The sequence below is a fragment of the Typopeltis vanoorti genome, chromosome 3 (assembly GCF_054136105.1).
Source record: "Typopeltis vanoorti isolate ZY-2024b chromosome 3, IOZ_Tvanoo_1.0, whole genome shotgun sequence".
NCBI classification, from domain to species: Eukaryota; Metazoa; Arthropoda; class Arachnida; order Uropygi; family Thelyphonidae; genus Typopeltis; species Typopeltis vanoorti.
The window spans coordinates 143,851,788-143,877,202 of record NC_143551.1 but is presented as its reverse complement, the minus strand read 5'-3'; the positions used below and the strand labels follow the sequence as shown (position 1 = coordinate 143,877,202).

The following is a 25,415-nucleotide window of genomic DNA, read 5'->3' as shown; positions in this document are numbered from 1 at the left end:
AGAGACAATAAAATTGTTAACCCAAAAATTTCCATCTGATATTGTAGAATTATTCAAATTTACAATCACATCAGGTTACTTCACATGGAAAAATGAAATATATAAACAAGAGGAAGGAACAGCAATGGGTCACCCTTATCACCTAACTTAGCCAACTTTTTTCTTGAATACTTAGAAGAATTTTTGCTCTTGACCCAAAACTAACAATACGACTACATCTTTGCAGTCTGGAGTCATACGGAACAAGAACTCATTTCTAAATAATATCAACAACCTACATCCTTGCATCAAATTCACACTAGAAAGGAATCATCGCAAGGTATTTCCTTCCTCTCGATTTTCGATGTACTCATCCAATTTAATCAAGATGGTTTTCCATTTCCACTTCGGTCTATCGAAAACCAACTTTTTCAGGTCATTATATCCTCAATACATCAGCTCACCACCCATCTCAAAAATATGGCATAATAAAATCTTTGGTATCCAGATCACACAAATTTTGTTCCTCTGAAGAATCTGAAGAAACAAGCATTGGAAATTATTAAAGATACAGCCTCACTAAATGGATTTAATCCAATAACAACTCAAAAAATTATTAGCCACCCTCCAAAACATCAACGTAGACAAGAAGAAGCCCACAGGACTCCAATATCATATATCAAAGGCATCTCTGAATGTTTGTCAAAAATTTTGAAGAAATACAATCTTGCTGCTACCAGTAAACCAAATTCACAATTTGTTACTTTCTCTAAAAGGCAAACTCTCACCACTGATGCTACCTGGCATATACGAAGTGCTATGTTCTTGTAACTTGTCTTACTATGGACAAACAGGAAGATCTGTAAATAAACGCATCTCTGAACATCAAGACCACATCTGTCTTATCAAATCTCACAAATCTGGTCTCGCACAACATAAGAGTTGAAAATGCCAACCACAGGATCCAATGGCAACACCCAAGCTACTACTTCAATCCATATATAAACATGAGCATTTGTATAAAGAAAGTGCTGAAGCCTTATGACACAGACTCAATCTTAACCATAATGACTGTCTCACTATCCAAAAGTTTGGGAAATTGTTATCCTCAACTGTATAAAATAAATTTATCACTTTTAATTTAATTACAGCATAATAGTATTTAGTCCTTAAACATGCTACTGTATATACATAGAGGGATTCCAATTAAGCATGAATACTAATGTTTTTTTTTTTAATGTAATTCCTATTGTTGTTTATAACTACTGATGATGTCTTATGATATTAAGACGAAATATTTACATATTATTAAAAAGTTAATTACTATGGCATACGTGTGAATTTATAGTTACTGTCTACCATCACTCTAAGATCCCAAATCTCATCCACTTCCTGAAGTCCAGATCTACCATACAGTACAGTAGCCTCATATCTCTATATCTTAAAGTGTAACACCTTGCATTTATTAATATTAAAACTGCAACCCCACTCATTTGTCCAAGCTAAAAGTCTATTAAAATCTTCCTGTAGAGAATTAACATCAGCACTACTCCTGATAATTCTACCTAACTTTGTATCATTGGCAAACATTTGAAGATCTCCAGTCAATTAACATGAAATATCATTAACAAATAAGTTAAACAGTAGGAGCCCAAGAAAAGAACCCTGAGGCACACCACTGGTCAGTTTTCTTTTCTGAGACGCTGCTCCATCATACACACCTTGCAGGTATCGTTCAAAAAGGTTGCTAAAATAACACTTGTCCTTCACAAACCCATGCTGATCATCATAGAAAATCTTATGTCCATTAACCTAGTCCTGTATTCTATTTCTAACCAATTTTTCCAACACTTTGATCCCAACTGGATATATACAGACCAGTCTATAATTTCTGTTCTCAAATCATGCTTGTGGAGAGGCATTATTTCGCCTCCTTTTCACTCCTTAGCGGTCTTCTCCACTGCAAGACTTTCATTAAATAACCAGGTCAAGGGCATGGCTAACGCTTTTGTATATTCTTTAAAAATACGTGGTGATATGTCATCCATTCCCACAGCCTTATTAACATCTAATCCCCTTGCTTGCCACATAGCAGAAAAATTCCTTTGGATTAGCTTTTGGCCTGACTGGCCAATCTCCTCTTATATTCTACTTTTTCTTTTTTAACCATGCTTGTCACTTTTCTGGCCTGCAGGTTATATTCTTCATGCATCTGTTCACTGCAAACTGTCTTATACTTCATAACTTCTTTTGTAACACTGCTTGCTTGATGTCATTGTTCATCCATCTCTCTCCTACTCTGTTTATTCACTTAACTCTTGGTATGCTGTTATGCATTGCTTTTGTTAGATATTGCTTTATCATTTCCCATGCACTGTCAACACCTTTTATGCATAATTCATCAACCCAGATGCTGGTTGACTACGGAGCTTCTCATAAACATCCCCCTTATAGTTTCACATATAGACATTCTTGATAACTTTTTCCTGTTTGACTACTTTCCAAACGAATACTTCATGATCACTTTCGCAACAGGTGGAAGGATTGATACTTCATTCACAACCATATCCTGTGAGGATATCACCAAATCTAATATCAAAAACCTCATGTTGTTTCCATTGTATGCTGCTTTAGATAGTTATCACACAGAAACTCAACAAATTCATTCTCCTTGTTACTATACACTCTCTCTTCTTTCTGATCCACATTTCTATAATTAAAATTTCCCATTAGGTTCATCTTCCTTTTACTTGCTCAGCTAATTTGTCTAAACATTTCATAATCAGTAATCTCTGCATTCCCTGGAATACCCATAACAGCATCCTATTAGACATACTATTCTAGTGATTTATGTCTCTTTTTTTTTAAAAAAAAATATTTTTATCTATCATTTATCTCTTTGACTTTAAATATCTTCATTGTATCCTTTTGACAACCTCTGGAGGCAAAGGTTTGATGAATCAAGTAAGGTGGGAAGAGCTGCTTTATTCTCAATTGCACTCAAAGGTCTTGACGTTTATCCAAGCCTTGGCTTTCTAACAAATGTGCCAAAGCTGTAACATAGGTTCAATAACTCAAGATAAGAATTCCAACTTTGCATTCAACTTATGCTACACTCTGTAACAACTGCAAAAATCTAAAGGGCCAAATGCACTAACCTTGGCTACTGTTCAAATGGCAACTGAACCTTCTGGTCCATTGCTAAGGTTGTTGTGCAAAACTTTTATCATATATGCCCCCACCCCATCTCTCTCTCATACACACTCATGGAATAGTGGTAACATCTCCTAAAGATAAGATGGACCTCTTGGCATCAGTCTGCTCTTCCAAATCTTGTTTATACGACCAAGGCATATCTCCTCTTATTATTCCACAAACTATCTTCAGCATCTCATCTGATGGTTTGCCAGAAGAGAATCCAAATCATAACTCAATAGACTTGATACTAATAAGTGTCCTGACTAAGATGGTATCTCTCCAGCTGTATTAGAGTTGGAACTCCAGAACTAATATTCATACTCTATCACCTTAATAAGCTGGTCGTACTTATCTAGCATGTTTTTTTTTTTTTTTCTTTTTTTTTGCCTCATACACAAGAGGTTGGTTAATCAACCTATAGTAAGTTAGTATTGTGTATAGGTAGTGGGTTGGGGAAAGAAGAAACTTTTTCGACCCACTACCTAAACATATGCACATTTGATTTAAATGTGAATCTCAGACTTCAAAGTCTGAATAACAGATGGAAGAGAGGAAATATGACAGAAACATATAAGCTAGTAAAAGGATCATACAGTATTAGACAGCTCAAGGATACGCTTATCATGATTCAATGAATTTCATAATGTCTTGGTGTTCCTGGATTCTCTAAGCAAGACTATGCATGGTCAAAAATCTACATAGTCAACAGAAACAAGGTGCTCAATAAACACAAGGAAAGGATTGGGGAAGGGGCTATTTCTTGGTGGATAATAGAAAAGGAGTTTCCAAATGGTTTCAAGGTGGTGCACAGATTAAATCTGTAAATAACTCTTACTATTTATTCTGATGTTCCTTAACATCATGACTCTTAACACCTGGTTGAGGAAAGACATTTATCATGAATTCCCTGGACAGAGGGACTTGGTCATATCCATTAGCAATCATAGTGATTTTATTTTTGTTTTAGTGCTTCAGTCTACTTTTTCTTTTAAAACAGTACAAAAGATGAACTCTATGTACTAGGAGGTTTGATAACACCTATCTTTTTATGAGAGATAATGATGTGAAAATACATGGATATATCTGCCAGTAAAGGAAGAAAAGCAGAAAATTGAATACTGTCTGGAGAAGTGTGAGTTATTTAAGTATCCAGAAAGAGAAAACTGTTGGCAGATTCACATTCAATGGTGAACTTGATATGGAAGTATGGTAATTCAGTACGATTGTGATCAAACTGTGACTCCATTGGTAACGATAATCAACTACATGAGGAATATAAAGAATAGACTAGGAATATGGTATGTTTGGTATGGAAAAGGAAAGCATCAGTGACATCACATGCCCATTTAGGTTGGGTGTGCTGTCGTGTGGTTTATGCAGTCTGCACTACAAAATTCATATCAATTTGACTGTATGATTGCATTTTTATTGATGTATGAAAGTTTTAAGAGTGCATAGCACCTCAGTGCTCATCTTAAATGCTCCAATGCAATTAATTGTAGGATAACTTTGAATACTTTAATTTATCAATTAATAATCTTAAATATGGAAAGCATAAAGGTCAAATGAACAATAGCTATGCGTTGTGCAAGTCATTTATGTAAGAAGCACAAAGGGTTTATGCTTCGCAGTGAGATTAGATTATCATTGGCAAATACTAGAGTGAGACACGGATAATTTGAATTTTGACATGCATACATTTTTTACAGCCATATAATATGCACAGAAATTGGAAAAAGTAATCACTTGGGAAATTAATTTTCTGGATTGAACCAAAGAAAGGCTGAAATCACTCATTTTACTTAATTAGAAATATATACACATTAGCACAAGAATAATGTTTAATTTGCCAAATATTTCGGTCTGAATATTACAGACCATCTTCAGTGGCTACATAGGAATAGTTTTTAAAAAACAAAGTGGAATACGAACAATTGATCATTCATACATAGAACGAGCTGCATGATGTCATATCACTAAGTATTAGAAGAGTAAACATTTTTAAAACATAATTAAAGATATTAATTCAAAAATTCATATAATGATCTTATAGACTGATTAAAAAAAAAAAAAAATTAATGTGTTATCCTGATTAAACTTTCCCAAATTTTTGATACAGATATACAGTCATTACGATTCAAGCTAGGACGTTGAAGTAAGTATATCTATATCAAAAATTCGGGAAAGTTTAATCAGGATAACACATTAAATTATTTATTTATTATTTTTTTTTTTTTTATCAGTCTAATGTTATTTAAGATCATTATATGAATTTTTGAATTAATATCTTTAATTATGTTTTAAAAATGTTTACTCTTCTAATACTTAGCGATATGACATCATGTGGTTCTATGTATGAATGATCAATTGTTCGTATTCCACTTTGTTTTTTAAAAACTATTCCTATATAGCCACTGAAGATAGTCTGTAATATTCAGACCGAAATATTTGGCAAATTAAACATTATTCTTGTGCTAACGTGTATATATTTCTAATCATTATGTCACAAGTATCATTAATAAATCAAATTTTACTTATTTGTATTTGTAAAGTTCTAACCTCCTACGACTATAACCAATCATACAATATGTGAAAGCTCTGGCAGAAAAGGGGACATTCAGTAAATCGTTGACAACTGTTTTCTATTGTAAATATGGGCAAAAAGCTCTAAATTATTTATAGAAAATTACTTATCTATAAAGGTGTCCTAAATAAGTCAGTTCACACTTCCTGCACACAAAACAGATGAACTCAGAAAACAAAAACAGCAACTCAACAAATGACAACGTTCAATTGAATTGGCTGACACAATAACCAATCACAGCCACTGATTTCTGGGTGCTATTGCCTCAGCGTGTACGTGCCCACCCTGCCTGCCTCACCTTCTGGGTGGTTTAAAACCAGTGGAACACTAAGAATTTGACCCACTGTGCCATCTGTACATTTGTCCAAAGGGCTCAAAGGTATCCATATTTGTGACTGCGCACCCTTGCTATTAACATGAATGCAATTGTAATGTTTATGCATCAAAAAGTGCCCTTTTCATGAAGCATTAGTATATTGTGTTTAATTTTAAGAATCATGCAAAGCCAGGAGACAATTAGGAGAGTCTTTAACATGAATAAATGCAAAGATATAATATTAATGATGTTGCTATTCCCTGGGCATACAAGACACATATACCTAGAACATCCTGAATATATGCCCCTGGAAAGCACACTGTGAGCAGTGCTCAGTCATTTAGATCATAAACAATCCTAGTTTTTTTTTTTAATATGACCAGTAGAAAAAAGAATGATCAGGAAAAGATATCCGAATGATAGAAGATCTAGCCAGAATATTTAATGAGCAGTTCATTAAACAATGACATGCTAGTGAGTCTGATAACTGTGTCAAGCTAGAGTGGCGATGGAATGGTGAAGGTATATAAGTAAACTCAGCATTAATATGACAATAAAGCTTAATGATATATAACTGAATGTTTTAAGATAATGTTCCAAGGAGTTAGTGGAGGCCTTGTAACAGAAAAGGTTCTAAGAAGAATGAAATAAAAGTAGAATTAGAGTTATTCACTCAAAGGATGGCATGCCAAGACCAACACTTCACTGTATCTGGATCAGTGTTGTAAAAGGTGTTGGAGAGAATGGTGAGAACACTATAATGACAGGCAGCCAGCTTTATCCTCAAAGTTTTAATGATGAAAGTTATAATAATATAGTGCTAGGGACCATGAGATGATGGCAATTTGCTGTACTTAGATGTCTACTAAAATCAGTGATAGCCCTGGGCCAGCTAACGGTGGAGAATGGCTGCTTTCTAATCTTTAAAACTCAGTTAGGACTAAAATAGCAGATATTTTATGATCTCTGCATATTGGCATGGATTTTTTTTTTTTTTTTTTTTTTTGTGAAATCTTTATATTGCATTGTTGGCTAATTTTATTTAATTCATTAACTAATTTTTTAAGGTCATCTTTCTTATCTTGTAATATAATATGGCCATACATCATTGTATTAAAGATTCTGGATTAAATGGATATTTCGTTTTATCGTTGTTTTCCATATTTTTATAATTTGATCAAGATGAATCAAACAGGGAATATATATTTTGATATACAATATGTACATACATACTATATGTATACTGAACAGAGAATAAGACTATTACTAATATACTAATTTGAAAGGCCTTGGTGAGGAGGTCAAATGCCAGTAGAGTGGAAAAGACGCTCTTATAGTAACTACTAATAAGAAGAAAGAGCCCCCGTAGCTCACTCAACAAAGACGAAGCCCCTTGGTCGGAAAGACCTGGGTTCGAGTCCTGTCAGTTACGTGAGGAACCTCTATCTGGTCTCTTTCGACAAAAGATGAGTTAACTGGTCTCATATGAAGGTAGGAGGGTTTTTTTGCCCGGAAACTCAGGTTTTTCATCCCCCAGAACAGGCAAATCAGCCCCGTTTTGAATACACATGGACTACAGTCAGAAATACAGCCAGGAGTGGTGACCCAGTTGCATTAATTAGCTGCAAGCCTCCTTGGGGGGAAATTCAACCCATCCTAAGATAGGATGGAAAAATAAGAAGAGAAATAAAATGAATGGAAGAATTAAAAGTGGATTTTTCTAGTGAGTGTTCCAGGTAAGATTTAGTGATATATTGTTAATTTTTTAACAAGCACCTTCAGAATACAACTATTTGTCATGTGCACACAGGCAAAAAAGTTATTAACAGGGACAATTTGAAAGTGTAGCAGACCTAACAATGGTTGGTTTGCAGTTTATTAGCACAAGGACAGCAAAACTTGTACTGCATTATTAAAAAGGTTACAGCAATAAATAACATATTACATACAACATAAAAAATAGAATTATGCAGTATCTACATATAAATCACATTGATGATCATTTTTTTTTTTTTGTATGAACTAATTTTTAGTAAAAAGTTAATAACTTCATGTTGTGTATGCAACATAGCGCTTAAAGCTACCTTACTGGAGGAAGAAACAGGTATATGAGGAGGGGGGTACTACAGCTGTTTCAAAAAATAAATAAGAATTCAACATTAGGAACTGATGGGATATCAGCACATGTATGGAAGTTAAAAGATTGTTCAGCTGAACTGGCTGTTCCTTTGACCTGGTTGTATAATTTGAGCCTCAGCCCAGAGATGATTTCACTGGAGCAGAAAGAGTGTATGATAATCCCACTGCACAAGGGTAGTGCAAAGATTGATGTGTCTAACTATTGGCCTATCAGTATCTCTGGAGTGGTGGTGAATCGATACACCATAGAATGCTGTTGCATAAATTAGATGATATGGGATTGGATTATAAACTACTAGTTTGGATAAGAGGATGGTAGTTGAATACGGGGAATGTGAAACTGCAAATTTAATGTGACCAATGGTGTATCTCTGAGATCAGTTCCTTGGTCTAGTTATTCAATCTTTACATTAATAACATTATGAAGGATTTGACAGGTGGCATATGCTCATGATGCAAAGATAAGCAGGAAATGCAGCTGATATACAATAATTGCAGAATGATACAAATAGGCTGGAAATGTGAGCATGTGACAATGCAAAGTTTTGCATTTTGGTGTAATGAGATATTCAGTGGCATATTATATTGGTGGGATGATGCCAGAAGAAACACACTGGCTATGGATCTTGAAGTTTAGCAGAGAGCAAGTTGTAGTTCAGGCACCATGTAGCAAAGATTGCAAATAGAAGTCAGAGGATAATTGCTTATATATGGACATTGTATATTATAAGAAGAGTGTTACACTATTCACATATAGATAGGACATCAGCCTTCAACAGTTAAAAAAGTGACTGTGACATATGTAGAGCTTAGCAAGTACAGATTCCTCTTTTCTTTTGTTTTTTTTTTACATAGACTAGCTAATGCTAATTTTTTTCAGATTTAATCCACTACAATTTAGCATTAACTCTTATTAACTGTTTGTAGTCTTTATAGAGGACTAACAAACAGCATACAGATAAACTATGAGCTAATCTAACAGATGCACTCAACTGTGCTGGACACCAAGCTGCACCAGAATCATGGGAATCTGGCACAATTGAATATCAAAGTTAAAGATCCTCACTTGATACAATAATTGTATAATATCATAAAGCACTGGATGTGGATTGTTCATAAGATTGAAAGTCTTGTGAAGGAGTAAGAATTATGTGTACCAGTGTAGACATAAAAGAAATCAGAGTACTCTGCTTTATATGTGTTAAACAATTGCAAGTAGAGTGATGATGGATTGTGCAACTTCTTTAACTGGCACAATGAAAGGCTGCATAATGGACATCAAACCTGCCATGGAGAGTACTATTGTATTCAGTGCAGACAATGTTTTCAGCATTCATGCCAACTGTTTGCATAATCTCTTTCACATGCATACAAAATAAGTGAGAGGTGGCCTATGTGAGATATTGAACTTTGCAATGCAGGAAAAAAATACTAGTCCACATAGGATGATTAGGCAACAACTTCAATTTTATCGCATTGCTAAATGACAACTGTTTCTGCCAAAGCAACAGAGCAGATTTGTTTGCTTCAACGTAAAGGCTCCGAATGGGTTAGGTGCAAAATGTACTAGTAGCTGTTCCTATACATTGATGTGGGAGAGGATTCACCCATCATAGGGTCACTTGCAGAAACATAGATTTGGGACCCATAATCATGCTTTGAGTGGACATCCATGTACAATAAAGGTGAAGCAAGAGACATAAACCAGTACCCCATTCTGTACAGGATATGGTACAAATAAGATAGTCAATGCTCTCTTGCATTTTTCTCTCAGTTGACCAAGGTATGAAAGAATGTAAGTTTCCATCAAAAATTAGTCCCCAAAACCTGGCTACTGTTGCTACTAGGATAATGGTTTGCTCCCTCCTTAACTTTGGGTCTGGAGTATATTTTTGGAAGAAGCATATACACCTTTTTTTTTCTGGTAGAAAACTGAACTCATTACTAAAAGCTGATAACAGATACAATCAACTGCTTGTTGAATTTGCCTTTCAGAAACGCTTGTGTTACATGAATCACAAAAATTGTGAAGTCAACATAAAAAACGCATTGCTTTCTATGAGAGGAGGTTGTCTGATGACAGTTTACCTTGATGGTGAAGAGTGTCACACCTAAGAGAGTCTTGGCAATATAGCTAGGATAACGTGCTTCCCACTTTCTAGATTATAGAGGTCTTGTAATATTCATTATCTCTAGGCTATGTCAAAAGTTTTTTGATGCCAAAGAAAAGTGAAAGCAGATGTTTGTGTTTCAGGAATGCATCTCTTATAGATGTTTCTAGCTAACCAAATGGTCTAATGACAAGTGGTGTCTACAAAGGCCAAACTATCTGTTAAAGAAAAAAATTCTTGCTTTTAAATACCACAGAAATCTAGCATTGACTATGTTCTCCAATATCTTATAAAGACAGCTGTTCAGAGCAAACAGGATGGCAATGATAACTGATATAACTAGGAATCCAGAAACTCCTCCTCAATAAGTATGCTGTTGTACAGGAAGAGAAAAAAGATGTACAGAAAATGGTGGGAAATGTTTAATTTTTCATAATCAATGTTATTAGACCCTACAGCACTGGCATGAGAGAGAGATTGAGAGAAACTGTTTTCAGTTCCCCCTTAATGAATGGCTTTAGCCCATTTTGTTGAAACATTAGGGCATTATTTTTTTTGTTCTTTCAGTATCAAAAAACACAGGAGGATGCAAAACTGTTGCTCAGATTCCAGGTAAGCTTTCCTCTAAAGTGCCTGCGATTGTTTTGGGTTTAGCAACTACACATCTATTTATGTTTCAGGGTAAATGGTCCATGAGTTCTATATTCACCCTTCATTATTAGAATTTTATCTCATACAACTTTCGCACTGGTGTAAATGATGTAAAGAGATGACAGAAATTGGATTCAAGATTGTTTTTGATGTCTAATAAACAAAGGTATTATGGGATACAAAATGCTTTTGTATCCCATAATGGACAGCACACTTCCTTTCAGATGTATATACTGCTGAGCATTATTTCATTAGCCTCTTTATACAACTAGCCCAGTCATGAAGTTACTTAATGTAAAACTTTGCTTACACTTATTTACTTATTTGGTTTCATAAAGGATGAAACCAAGAATATAATTTCTTAGCATCTTTAATTTATAGTATAACCAAGTGAAAAAACTTTTGACATCTATCTCTAATCCAGAGTATTTTAGTAAAAAAAAGTGTGATGCCTTTTGACTACTTGTATATGGAAATTTGACTTCTGCATTACTTCAATCCTGGTATCACTTTTTCGTCTGGCTCTCACTGATATAAAAGTTGAAACTGGTCTGGGTAATGGCCCTTCCTATAATGCATAGCATTATACGTGGGCTGTTCAATAAGTAATGAGACTAATTTTACTGTGGCGAAACCATTCATCACAATATTAATTTCTGTGGAATAAAGAAATGTTGCTATCTGTATTAACAAAAGAGGTTGATAGATGGCGTATACAGGCTGATGTGTTAGAGTATCACGTGACTAAACACAAGCTTGTTTCGGTGCGCCTACGAGGCGCAACCAGTCTTCGAAATGGAAGTGTCCTTGGAACAGCGTTATGCGATTAAATTTTGTGTGCATTTGCAAAAATCGGCATCGGACACTTTTAACATGATACACGAAGCTTTCCACGATGAAGCAATGTCGAGGGCAAGTGTTTTTCACTGGCATAAAACTTTTAAGGAAGGAAGGCAAAATGTGGAAGATCTTGAACGTCCGTCACAGAGACAATGATCAACACAGCAGCGATTATCATCAAGCACGTCAAAAGGAAGCGTCCATTGCTGAAGAATGGCTTCTTATTGCACCACGATAATGCAAGGCCACATATTGATGGTTGTGTAGTGGACATTTTGCAGAAGAACAACACAGATATCCTACCACACCCTCCATACAGTCCTGATCTCGCACTGTGCGATTTCTGGCTGTTTCCTCAGCTCAAGAAACCACTAAGAGGCCGCCATTTCGAAAGCAACAAAGTATGTGTAAAAGCCGGAGGCGGTTTTGAAAGAACTCTCAAAAAACGGACTTTCACATGTGTTTAAGAAGTGGACGCAACATTGGGACAAATGCATCGCGTCTCATTTACATCGGTCTTTTTCGAAGTAACTACTTCGAAAAAGACCATGTAAATGATGACGATTAAAGGTAATCCGACTGTATAAATATAGTCTTATTACTTATTGAACAGCCTACGTACATGTCTGTAAGGATATGTGCATTGAATTATAGCATACAAAGACAATTGATGTGAAGTCATTACTGCAAACGTTTGTGTGCTTACACTTGGATAAAGGATGAGACCAAGCATATAATTTCTTGGCATCTTTAATTTATAGTATAACCAAGTGAAAAAACTTTCAGCACTCTCTTGCATACACTGCTTCAATGATAATTGTCTGGCAGACTCGCAGACTCCCTCAGCAGTAAATCTTGCAAGATGGGAAAAAGTATTTCAGTCAATTGGGTTAATTTTCCATGCGGGAGTCTATGTAGGAGAGCATGGTCACAGTGAGGATATACTTGCAAAAACAGGGTCCACATACATTCTCTATATGTGGCAGCAGCAGCAAAATGGCAGGGAACCACATGTAAGATCTATTGCAGAATATGTGTAGGTAGGCATATGAAAGAATGTAGTACGTCCATTGTTAAGAAGAGAGAGAGAGAAAGGTCATTATTAACAGTCAAGCTATTCACGATGGCACTATCCTGTAGAGTGGTGAGTCAATGTCGCAAATAAGAGCTATGGACTAAGGCAGTTGCAATATGAGTTAACTCAGTGGTAAATAAATGGAATGTATCGTAATAAGAATTCAAACAGAGAGGCAGATGGGTACCACTTCCAGAGGAGTATTATGCTAGATGCGTCAAAGAAAAAAGTATGAACAGTGACTCTCCATAAGCCGATCTAGTGCTGTTCTTACAAATAGTGAAATACTTTTACCACAACAGTTCCACTATAAATTCTTATAGTGGAACTGTTGTGGAACTATCCCACTATAAGAATTTCCTATTCTTCTGGCTTGTACACTTTCAGAATTCTATATTCTGAAAGTGTACAAGTGTCTATGTCTGCATTTCCAAGAGGTTCAGGGTTTACCTTTGTCTGGCTTGTGTTTGCCAATTGACTTTGAGAAGTATAAATGGTCAATGTCTATCTTTTCCTCTGGAAAAGTGTTTAATACATCATTTGAAGTCAGGATCAATTCTTGTGTCAATTCTTTTCATTCAGTGAATACAGAGGTATAAAGTTTTCTATGGGGATGTCTAGAGATTTTTCTTTCAGTGATGCCTTAGCTATAATTTTCTTAAGAAGTGGGTTCTCATTAAGCAGAATTACGTTAGTTTCTTCAGGAGTAGGACTAATAGGTTAGGCAGTGTGCTCCAAGCAGAAGCACTCACAATAAAGTTCAGGTATGCTGAAATTCTTGGATGGTGGAACAGACATATAGGTTTGTATTGCATTTGATATTTTCTTAACTTCCACCTTCTCAGCATAAAAGGATTTTAGGACAAGTATTGTGGCGACTAGTTCCCGCTCTGTATCCTGATATGAGATATTTTGTTCAGTTTTTTTCTCTTTTGTATCCTCTTTTCATCCTTGGCATGCATGGGGATAGGCTTAGTGATCTCCCTCGCAGTTCACATATTTAAGTTTCTTTGGAGATCAAGATTTATTATCATGCTCTTTACTATTACACAGAGCAAAAATGGTAGAGCCATGGCAAGCATGGACATGATGATATTTATCTTAATGCATTTTCTTAAAGCATCTTAATGGATTAGGGATGTACAGGCTGACAGGAATGTTGAGATATTTTGCTTTTACCAGTATTGGAGGTTTGGATGTGTTAAAGGTAAGGATGATATTCTTTGTGGAATCAGATGATCATCATATGTATTAGGATGTGCCTCATGCCTAACACCTTTTGATCTTTAAGATCTGAACATATCTCCTCATCTGAAATATCAAAGAGATCTGTTCTGATGTCATACCTCTAGAACAGTTAGGTGATTAATGAGGTAACACCATAATTAGCACCCCCCCTACCCCCAACAGATGCAGCTCACTGTAGTATTTCTGAGTGTTGCTGATATGATGTTTTGACAAGAATATCATTGTAATATACATTCTTAATTATTTCAGGAGATTCTGTCATTCTTAATAAATACTTTTTAAAAAAAAAAAATAGAAGAAAGAAATGTGACATTTTCTTTATTGGCTTTTCAACTACTGCAATGATGATGAGAAACAATGCTATATTTGTGTCAGATGCCATCTGTTTCTTATTTCTGCTATCTATGTTATTTGTTTATTAATTCTGTTATAAGATGACATATCTACGGTACTGTATTTGGTTGGAACCTTGTAAGGGATCCTAAAAAATGTGAGAATGAAGGATTCATGCATAGGGTGCTTAAGGGCTGGATAACTGGGAGGAGACCTCCAAGTGGTGTTTTGGGGAATGCAGAGAACTGACCAGGGCTTCTGGCCTGATGTCCAATCTTCACCTTCGCGTGGTGTACCTTGTTGGCTACCTGGATACTGAACGAATAAGGATGGACTGGTTTGGGATTAAGCTGACCAAATTGTATTCTTACTGGCTTAAACCACAACGCAAAATGATGGTATAACATGACAGAATTTCATGTAGGCTGTGGTGTCACCCAACAAGGCTACCATTGTTTTTGTCAGAGAACCAAGGCAAACAGCAAAAGGTCAGCTACTGGAACAAACCCCAACTCAACAACAGCAGCAGATATCAAGATTGGCACAATCAATAAGAAGCGTCAATGGAAAAAAAACTAGCATACAAACTAGATAAGTACCAGATCGATATAACAGGTGGTACCAAAACAAAGAAGACAAAAAAAGGTGAGATCTTTCTAAGCAACAAGATGTTATATTCAGGAAATAAAAATCAGGAAAAAAAGAGTAGCTATAATATTAAACAGTAAATATGAGAATAATCATCTAAAATGGCAGGCAATATCAAGTAGAGTGATGTGGGCTAATATCAGAATGGGAAACTGGACAGTGAAATGTATTTGTGCTTATGATCCCACAGAAGGTTCTACTAATAATAATAATGGGGTAGTTGGAACATGGTGTTAGTTATTACTAACACCATGTTCCAACATAAAAATGTGCACCAATTCACATGGAGAAAAGAAGCAAGGAATAAGAAAAGTCTCACTGACTATGTTATGGTCAACAGTCATCTTCTCCCACTGGTTCAGAACACAAGAGTATACAAAGGATTTGAAATAGAAGTGATAACTATTTAGTGGTGAACAGGATAAAATTGAACTTCATATTGAAAAGAAGGGTGTGTGAGAAAGTCTTGAAATGAATCAAAGTTGAACAGCTATCGGATGTGAACTGTAGACTCAAATACACAAACATTATTCAAGAAAAACTAAGTTTGAAAACAAGAGGCAAACCTTAAAGAAAACTCAGAACTCTATGATGAACTCAAGAAGTTAAAGAGGCAGTCAAGGATAAGAAGAAAACATATCTAAAGTTCCTGAAAAGTAAGTCAGCTTTGAGCTCTTAGGGAATACAGAGAAAAATGCAAGAAAGCAAAGCATTGTGTAAAATTTGCTAAACAAAATTATGGGAAGACTTTGGTAAGAACATATAAAATAAATATCAGAAAGGTTGGAGGCTATTGAAAAAGCTCAGAAATAGAGGAAAGAGTACTGTAAAAGAAATTAGAGATGATAAAAGGACATGAAAACTGAAGATAAAGATATTCTTGATGTACAGAGTAACCACTTTGAAAGATTGCTAAATGGCAGAAAACATTCAACAAGAATGTCATTTGGAATATATATCTGTACTTGAAGTAGAATAAGCTATCACAAACCTGACATATGGAAAGGCAGCTCGAGTAGATGATATTTGACCAGAAATGCTAAAATATGGAGGTATAAAAGTTTTACAGTGGCTACACTGCATAATTCAGAAGGCCTTGTTAGAGGGTCGAGTTCCAGATGATTGGAGTAGAGCACTCATAGCACATATCTACAAAAAGAACAAGAGTTCTAATTTTTTGCATCCTCCACTGTTGGACAAAGATAATAACTGCATGAGTTCTTTGGCCAGTATGACTGCTTTGTGGGATGAAAAACCCAAGATCAGGGAATTAAAAATTCTTATGCCTCTGTAACTGACTCCTTGGCAAAAGTCCTTAGAAAGGTTCATCACATTATAATGGGTTATGAATCCAAGTCCAACCAAAGGATAGAGTGAAGAGCAGATTTTTTTTTTTTAGAAAGAGTGGCTAATGGTGGGTGAGTGGAATGTGTTGCCAGTAAATTCAATGATCCCCATGGAGATCTGTTAATAATAATAAGAATAATAAAACAGCTGCAGCAAAATATAGAAAGTCAGGACTTTTTCAATAAAGATTTAATTTTCTTCAGATGCCTCTTAACCATAACATTATTCTAATAACTATCATATCAACTGAATTTCAAACTAAGCGCATTTAAAAATAAATAAAATCACCTACTTTTAAGTTAGCAATTTCTTCTCCAACAAAACGTATCCTATTAAACCTTAAATAGAGGGTTCCTAGAGAAGTAAGTTGACAAACAACATCAGGAATCTGGAATTTACAAAACGTTTATATAAGATTCATAAAGCAGAATATAGTTTTACAGAAAATGATACATATATAAATAAGTAGTTTTATATCGGCAATGAACATATTTCTTGTCATCTACTGCACTAGTCCATTCTTCACAATTTAAATATGTTCTAAAAAGTTGCATAATTGTCAGAGGAAGATAACTGAGAAGAGACATATGAACAATCCTTATTTTCTCACAGTATTCAGTATTCATCAAATACTGAATGAACAAGGATACAAAAATTTTGGCTATTTGTCATCTGTATCCTTTATTTATTTAAGATTATTCATTAATGTCAAAAAATGTTATTTTGACTGTTTATTTGTTCTTGTACTGATATGATATTTCAGTTTCATTTTGTTTTACAAATTCATTGCTATGCTTGCATTTGTACATGATTAGCATTAGATGTGTACTTCCATTTTCATGTGTCAATATTCTGTTATTTGCATAGTTTATATTTTGCAAATTTTTGTATCTCCACACAAATCATAAAACTTCTAAATATTGCTTATATATATATATATATATATATATATATATATATATATATATAAAATTCAGGATCAAAAACTGTACTCTTCAATATTTTAAGACACATTTTAATACTTCATAATATAAACACTTTTAAAACTGCATAACATAAACTAAAATAAAAACACCAACGAAAATACCTACAGCAAACACAACAAGCAAGCCTTTTTATGAAGTTGCACAAGATAAGGGGACTTTTTTCCAATTCATTGTATTTGTTATGACACACGTGACAGGAATTTTTCTGTTTGCCAGCTGAACACCAAATATTTGGAGCATCTCTAATTTTAACATCCAATAAAAATAAATAAATAAAAAACCATGAAAGTTCTAATATTTGAGAAATAGTGATGAGAAAAAAGTTCTTGAGACCAGATATTGAGGAGAGAAGGGAACTGTTCAAAGAAAGAAAGAAAGAAAACAAAAGATTAACATTATCTCTGCTAATTTATCTTTCCTTAAATGTTTTTATTTTATTTTTCATTTATTCATATAGCTTGACTAATCTAACAAGCAGTTAATTTTACTATCAAAGGCAGGGTTTCATTGAACTTGATTATTATATATAGAGATGTGTACTCATGGCCAGATGGCCTATTTTTCCATAAAAATTCCAGAAAAGACAAAATCAGAATTTCCAGGAAAGGGAAAAAATTGCTCTAATCATCTAAAATTAGTTCAATCATTAATCTCCAACCATCATTATTCTCTCTTGCTTCTTTTCTTCATTCAATTATTTATGATAGTGCAGTACAATTTCAGCATGAATGAAAATTTGGAATTTATCACCAGATGATTCATCATTAAAGTAAGCCACAGGGTCATGTTTCCTTTGCACATCCAGGAACAACTTGATTTCATCTTTCGACTCAAAGATACGATTGACAACATTTCCTTTCGACAACCAGTGTGCAGTAGTGTAGAAAAGAAGAACCTCGTGATCAATCACATATTTGATTTAATCCTTTATCCAAGTGTAAGCAAACAAAGTTTGTGCCTGAAATAATTTCAGGACTGGGGCAACTCGTGATAAAGGTGGTATAAGTTCTGATCACTTGCCTTAGTATCCCATAATGCAAAGCACATATCCTTCAGAGTATGTAAAATACTATGCAGCAAAACGTAAGTTATTTATTCTTAGTCCGCCAACTACTATTCCAGTGTCATATTCATAAAGATCTTCATCTATGACACATTTCAGAAAACAATTAAAAAGAAGAGGGGACAAGATGCATCCCTGTCTTACCTCCCATTCTGCCCGGAACGGTTTGCTGCTGTAATGTTTAATTTCAATTCTCATATCAGATGAGGAATAAAGAGATTTAATAATCCTAATGGTTTTGTTGTCAATACCATAACCTTGATTGAGGTTTCGTCAGTGGGAGCTAGACCCAGAGGTGGTAATAGGTGGAAGTAATGCAAAAGTCATATCACCATATCTTCTTCTTCTCCCATAGTCCGAAATGAACCGTTGGGTCATTCATGGCAGGTAGGTGATATTCTTTGCTAGCTTCCTCCAGTCGTCTCGGTCTCTTGTTCTTGATGTCAGTTGAGAAAGGGAGGAATTTGTCCATTTTTTGATGTTATCAGTCCATTTTAATCGAGGTCGGCCCCTCCCCCTAGATCCCGGAATGATTCCTTCTAGTGCTTGCTTTGGAATGCGATTAGCCCTCTCCACATGTCCGAACCATTTCATCTGTCTTCTTCTGATGACTGTCAGAATATTTTCCCTTTTTCTCCCATCTATTGAATCAATCAGTTTTCGGACATTTTTCATTGGTTTCGTGAGCGGTATAGGGAATTCTCAAAAGTCTTCTGTAAGTTTTCATTTCGAAAGACAGGAGTCTCCTCTCATCTTCTTTCAATAAAGTCCAGGCCTCTTGACTAAGACTAATTGACACCTTGGTGTCAATTAGTCTTAGTCTGGCTGTGATTGCTATTCTGTTATCTCCCCACAATGGTTTTAACTTCTGTAGGGCCACGGTTGCATTAGCAATTCAGTATTTAATGTTGATTTTTGAATGACCATCTTGACTCGACGTGCTTCCTAGATAAGTGAACTTCTTTGCATTCTCAATTTGCATCTTTAAGAATTCAATGTCTGATTTTGAGGTTATCATTGTTTTTGTTTTTTGTAGGTTTATGTATAATCCATATTTTTTTAATGTTCTGAAAACACGGCTGGTTATTTCTTGTAATTCTTCACTTTCTCCCAGAAGATCGATATCGTCAGCAAAACGTAAGTTATTTATTCTTAGTCCGCCAACTACTATTCCAGTGTCATATTCATAAAGAGCTTCATCTATGACACATTCCAGAAAACAATTAAAAAGAAGAGGGGACAAGATGCATCCCTGTCTTACCTCCCATTCTGCCCGGAACGGTTTGCTGCTGTAATGTTTAATTTCAATTCTCATATCAGATGAGGAATAAAGAGATTTAATAATCCTAATGGTTTTGTTGTCAATACCATAATGTTCTAAAATTTTCCATAATGCCTCGTGCCATATTGAGTCAAAAGCTTTTTGAAGGTCTAAAAAGTTGTGACAGATTATTTTGTTATGTTCTATGTATTTTTCGCCTAGTATGTGACCATTGTAAAAATATGGTCAATTGTACTTCTGGAAACCTGTTTGTTCGTCTGATAGTCTGCTTTCTATTTTCTTTTCGATTCTTGACAGTAGTATTTTTAACAAGATTTTGCTTGGATGACTAATAAGGCTTATTGTTCTATAGTTGCTACATTTATTGCTGTTTCCCTTTTTAGGAATAGGTACAAGGACAGAAGTCCGCCAATCAGAGGGCCAAGTCTCTGTGTTCCTTACGTCCTGGAATAAATTTAGCAAGGTATCTATGATGATGTCACCTCCTTCGCATATCAGTTCCACTGTGACACCATCACTTCCCAGTGATTTTCCTATTTTTGAGGAGTTAACTGCTGCAATAACTTCTTCTTTTAATATCAGGTAATCTCCTTCCTCCGAACCTCCTGGCAAAATTCTGTCTAAAATATCATCAGTCAGTTGAGGGTCCTTTTGAAAAAGCTTGGTTGCCTAACATTTTCATCTATCAACTATTTTCTGGTTATCTGTGATAGGAGTTCCATCTTCATCTTCCATGCTCCAATTAATTGCAGTAAAAGGTTTGGTTAACTTATTGATAAGTTGAAAAGCACTTTTAGAATTATTTTTATTTAAGTCCTCTTCTATATTTTTGCATTCATCCAATATCCATAAGTTTCTAGCATGTTTGATTTCTTTTTTAATAATCTTAGTAATATTTTTATACTGTTCTCTATTATCACTGCTATTAATATGAGATTTCAAATATCTTCTTTCGTCGCATAGGTCCAAAATATTTTTGGTTATCCATGGTTTATTTATTTTCCTTTTGTATCCAAGGATTTCTTCAGCTCTCTCAGTTATCTTTTGTGAGAAGTATTTGGTTTTAGATTCGATACTATTATATTTCTTGAAGCTTGTGTCAAAAATTTGTTTTAATTTGTATTTATATGGTGTATTTATTTGGGGATCTTTTAATTTTTCTATATTATATCTTTTACGAGTTGATTTTGTAGGTAATCTTTCCCTCATTTTCATATTCACAGTTGTGATGACCATGTTGTGGTAGATGCCAATGTCGGCTCCAGGAAATGATCTGGTTCTTGTGAGGTTGATGGAGTTTTTAAATCTTGTGCTTACAAGGATAAAGTCAATTTGGTCGTGTGTTTTACCATCATGGGAAGTCCATGTCCATCTTCTGGAAGGTTTATGGGGAAATAGAGTGTTAGTAATGTAAGTTCATTTTGTGAGGCAAAATTGATCAATTCAAAACCTCTTTCGTTTGTCTCCCTATAGCCATACGGTCCGACAAATGGGAGATAATCCTTGCCTATGTCTGTTACAATTTTGGCATTCCAATCGCCCTGGTGATTGTTGCATTAAGTTGACCATAAAACTCCTCTACTTCGGAGTCCTCGTGATCTGTGTTTGGGGCATAGACCTGTATGATGGTGATATTGAGTGGTTTTCTTCTCAAGCGGACTAGAGCAATTCTGCTATTGATAGGGTTGAATTCCATGACAGAATTTCGTGATGATTTGTGTATCAAAAACCCGACACCTTCTTTTCCATTGCAGTCACATCCAGAGTAAAAAAGCAAATGTCCTTCATCTGTTGTTAGCTCTCCTGTTTTGGGCCATCGAATTTCACAAAGTTCCATAACAGTCCATTCATATCTTTTTAGTTCGTGCTGTAAAGTCCTAATATTTCAAGTTCCGGTCATTAAATGGTTGCAGAGTCTGAATCTAGTTTTTCCATTATTTTTGTCAGTGATAGCGGCAGTCGCTAACTTCTCATTGCCACCCCTGGAGCTGCTACCAAATATCAACGTCCGAGCAGGCATGGCGTGCTATGTTAAATCCTTCACCACGAATGTCTAATGGGCAGTAAATTAAGACAGATGGTGTCAATCTCCTCTTCTGTCTTCGCCTGCTAGTATATCACCATATACCAGTTGCCAAAAGGTGTCAACACTCTATTATTAAAATTCTCTGGAATAGAGATAGTTGTTGGATTGTTGATATGACTATATTTATATGATATTGCTTGGGGAGCCAGTTCTTTCCCTTTTGTCTCAAAACCCAACTTTGCCCTGGCATAGCTGGTGCTCCATCAGTACAAACCCAACTATGCAATGTAGTCCTCAAGTTTCAAAAAAAAAAAAAAAAAGAAAAAAAAAAAAAAAGGAAAAAAATGTTATTTATCTTAACTGATGTTCTATGGGTTGCCCATAGAACATCAGTACTGTTGATGGGCAAGAAGAAACTTGTTCACATTTAGTTTGAAGGAATGTGGATTGTAATCCCTGGTAAACTGTCATGGGAGATTGTTCTGTAGGACAGTAGAAAGGATAAATGAAGAGGAGAAGTTTGTTCTGTGGGTTTGGAGTTGAATTGTAAAGTGTTTAGTAGTAGTTACTGAATATGTTTCGATGGATTTAACAGAGGGATGGAGGAATTATCAGTCTAACTACTCTCCTGTACCGAGTTAAGTAATTTTAGGGTGCTCTTAGGGACATCACTCCAGATGAGCAAAATAGGAAGAAAACTTAGTTTTTCTAGCAATGAAACTAAAAAGCTATCTGAACACCATTGAAAAATGGTTTAAATCGAATTTAAGGTTAGAAGTTGCTGTTCTGTAGGCTGTGGTGATTTGTGTGGGATATGAATGAGAAGGACGAGTGTGATGTGCTTTCATTAGCAAAACTGTGTACTGGGTTGATGGTCAACTGGAGTAGGTCACTGATATACAGAAGGAAGAGTGTGAGGGAACAGAGTCCAAGGGAACTCCGGCATTAGTTACATAGCTACAAGAGAGGGAATCCCTGACCATCACAGATATCGTGCTCCAGTTAAACATCAGGCAATCCAGTTGCAGAAGTTATAGTATAGCCCAAATGATTGGAGCTTACTTAACAGATCCTGTCCGATGCCTTGTATATTAAGAGTAACTTGAGACTTGAACAAATATCACGGAAAAATCTGTCAGTGTTGGGTGATAAATAGGACCTGGTCCTCTGTTGATCAACACTTGCAGAATTCATGCAGGATCATTCATTAGTTGAGTGCTTTCAAGATAATGAAGGTGTTGAATGTTAAAGGTTCTCTCCAGTTAGAAACATGAGGGAAATTGGGTGGTGGCTGTTTGATGGTAAAGATTCACCATCCTCCTAATGAAGAGATTGTGCATGGGCTAATTTCTATGCTGCAGGATAGATGCCAGTAGAATATCAAAGCATAAAAAAATGTGACACAGGGAGTTAACTCTGAGCACACATCTTTAGGATGATTGGAGAAATGGTATCTGGACCAAGAGATTTTTTTCATGTTCAATTTGGATAAAATTCTGATTTCTTTTCTGATGGAAGTTCAAATGGGACATTGTGTGGTGAGTGTCTGGAATGGTTTGAGGACATTTTACAGGATCAACCATACAGGAGGTGGTGTACCAAAATCCTCTCTAAGATTGCTTGATTCTACCTAAAAGAGGACAATCTGGCTAATTAACAATTCCTCTCTCACATATCCACTTCAATCCCCCGCCCCCTCTCACTCTCACAGGCATTCAGTTTCTGCCTTGTGCCTCTTTGATAGATACTTTCATGGACAGTGCTCTGCTGAACTGGCCACTATTATTCCTCCACTCTTCTCCAAAATCATTAAAACAAGGGCCACTGCTAACCAACACCCTTTTACAGTCCATCTTGAAACTCACTGAGCCAACTTCACTGCTTCCTCTTTCATCACATCTACTTCTTTGAAACAGTTTCTTCCACTATGCCTTCTTCAAAGATTACAACCCTCAGCTGTTTAAGCATGTGAACAGATTCCTTCTTTCTTCTATTCCTCTTGCACACACAAGGCACTAATGTGTTATAGGTCTTGTGGTCTTTCATGTGTGGATCAGATGTTAAAAAAAAAAAAAAAAAAACAGCAGGAATTAGAAAAGAGGCCAGAAAGTTGGCGTTCTCTGTGGGTGATGAGGTTATAGAACCGCCTGAGTGTAACAGTAGTGGATGCTGTGTTGGACAGAAGTTACAGTTGATGACTTTGGCAAGAGACTAGAAGGCAAGACTACTGTTTGCACATGATGCAAATTTTCTGATTTTAGAACTTTCAAAATCCCTTTTGGATGAGAGCTAGTCCAATTACAGCATGCCTGATTCTTCATTTGTCCAGCCTTGGTTTTCCTTTTGGAGAACAAGGGCTTGATCAGTAGCTGGAAATGTAGAGTAGAATGGGGAATAAATGCTTCCATACCAATGAAGATTATTTCAGTAACACATTCATTAAGTATTTCAGTCAGAAGCTTGGAAACAGTAATCCAACTAAGGGAATGAGGCATAGTACAAGGCACTAAGTTAAGACCATTCTACTTGGCATTTTTATAGTGCTACACAACATATGGGTGGGAGTACATGTGTGTATGTTGCTTGATGAGAGAAAAGATTAGCAGTTATGGTCTGAATTATCCAAGGGTCACTAGTTAGGAAGAGGTTCAAGATATTTGGAGAATGGATGGAGTTATTTGGGTAGGCATGTGAATGATTTGTGTAGGTCAATGATAGCAAATGTCTCAGCATCTCTACCAGCTTGATCCATGCAGTTGGAAAAAAAAAAGCATTTAAAGAAAGGAAATCAGAAACTTTGGAATGGTTGGTGGCTTTCTTGCATTGCTCTCTGTATTCCCTCAGAGCATATGATTGGCTTACTTGCTAGGAATTTTGATATCTTTTCTTCTTTTCCATATGGATGTCCCTTTAAAATCCTGAGTCCACCATGGAGTTCTGTTTTTTCTACCAACCAGTCACCAAGGTTTGATTAATGTTTTCCAACTCTTCCATTTTTTTTTTTTTTTTTTGAATAATATTTGTATATTTATGTCTATAGTTCCCACTGAAAGCTGCTTAACTTTGATTCTTTATAAAAACTTCTGTATATGTATTTTTAATTTGCACTCATTTTCATCCTGCTCAAAACTAAATGGTGTTCACTTTCTATTTTCAAATCCCCTGTGTACTATTTGTGTCCTGAACTGGCATGATGATATTGTTATCAACAATAACATAGTCAATGAGACTTATTTCTTGTGTCTTTTTTCTATGTGAATTTTTTGTTCTAGTTAACATCCTAACCAGAAGTCTAGCTAGTGCTTACCAGAATTATTAGGTCTGTTTTTTCTCCAAATTTTCCCCAAACATTTTTATATGTCTAGTATTCATTTAGATCTCCAACAAGGCTGAACTTTTTATGTCAGCTGCCTTCTGCATGAACTCAAAAATTCCTTCCCTTTTTAATTAACTAAAGAAATTTATACATGTCAATTAACTCAAACTTGCTTTTTATTATTATTATTACATAACACTTCTAGGGAGTCCAAAGACTCATCGAGGGAGGGTACCTACTATACAACTCTCCTTCTCCACCAGCCACAACTAC

At 35.4% G+C, this 25,415-nt stretch overlaps 1 protein-coding gene across 1 annotated transcript in view; it reads right to left on the bottom strand.

Annotated features, from left to right (window-relative positions):
• The window catches only part of LOC150108627 (uncharacterized), a 327,730-nt gene that overhangs the window by 184,177 nt on the left and 118,138 nt on the right, over positions 1-25,415 (bottom strand). The window contains exon 4 of the mRNA XM_090390495.1: positions 16,762-16,857. Within this exon, the coding sequence (XP_090246621.1) occupies positions 16,762-16,857 (96 nt within the window). The remainder of the gene's footprint in view (positions 1-16,761; positions 16,858-25,415) is intronic.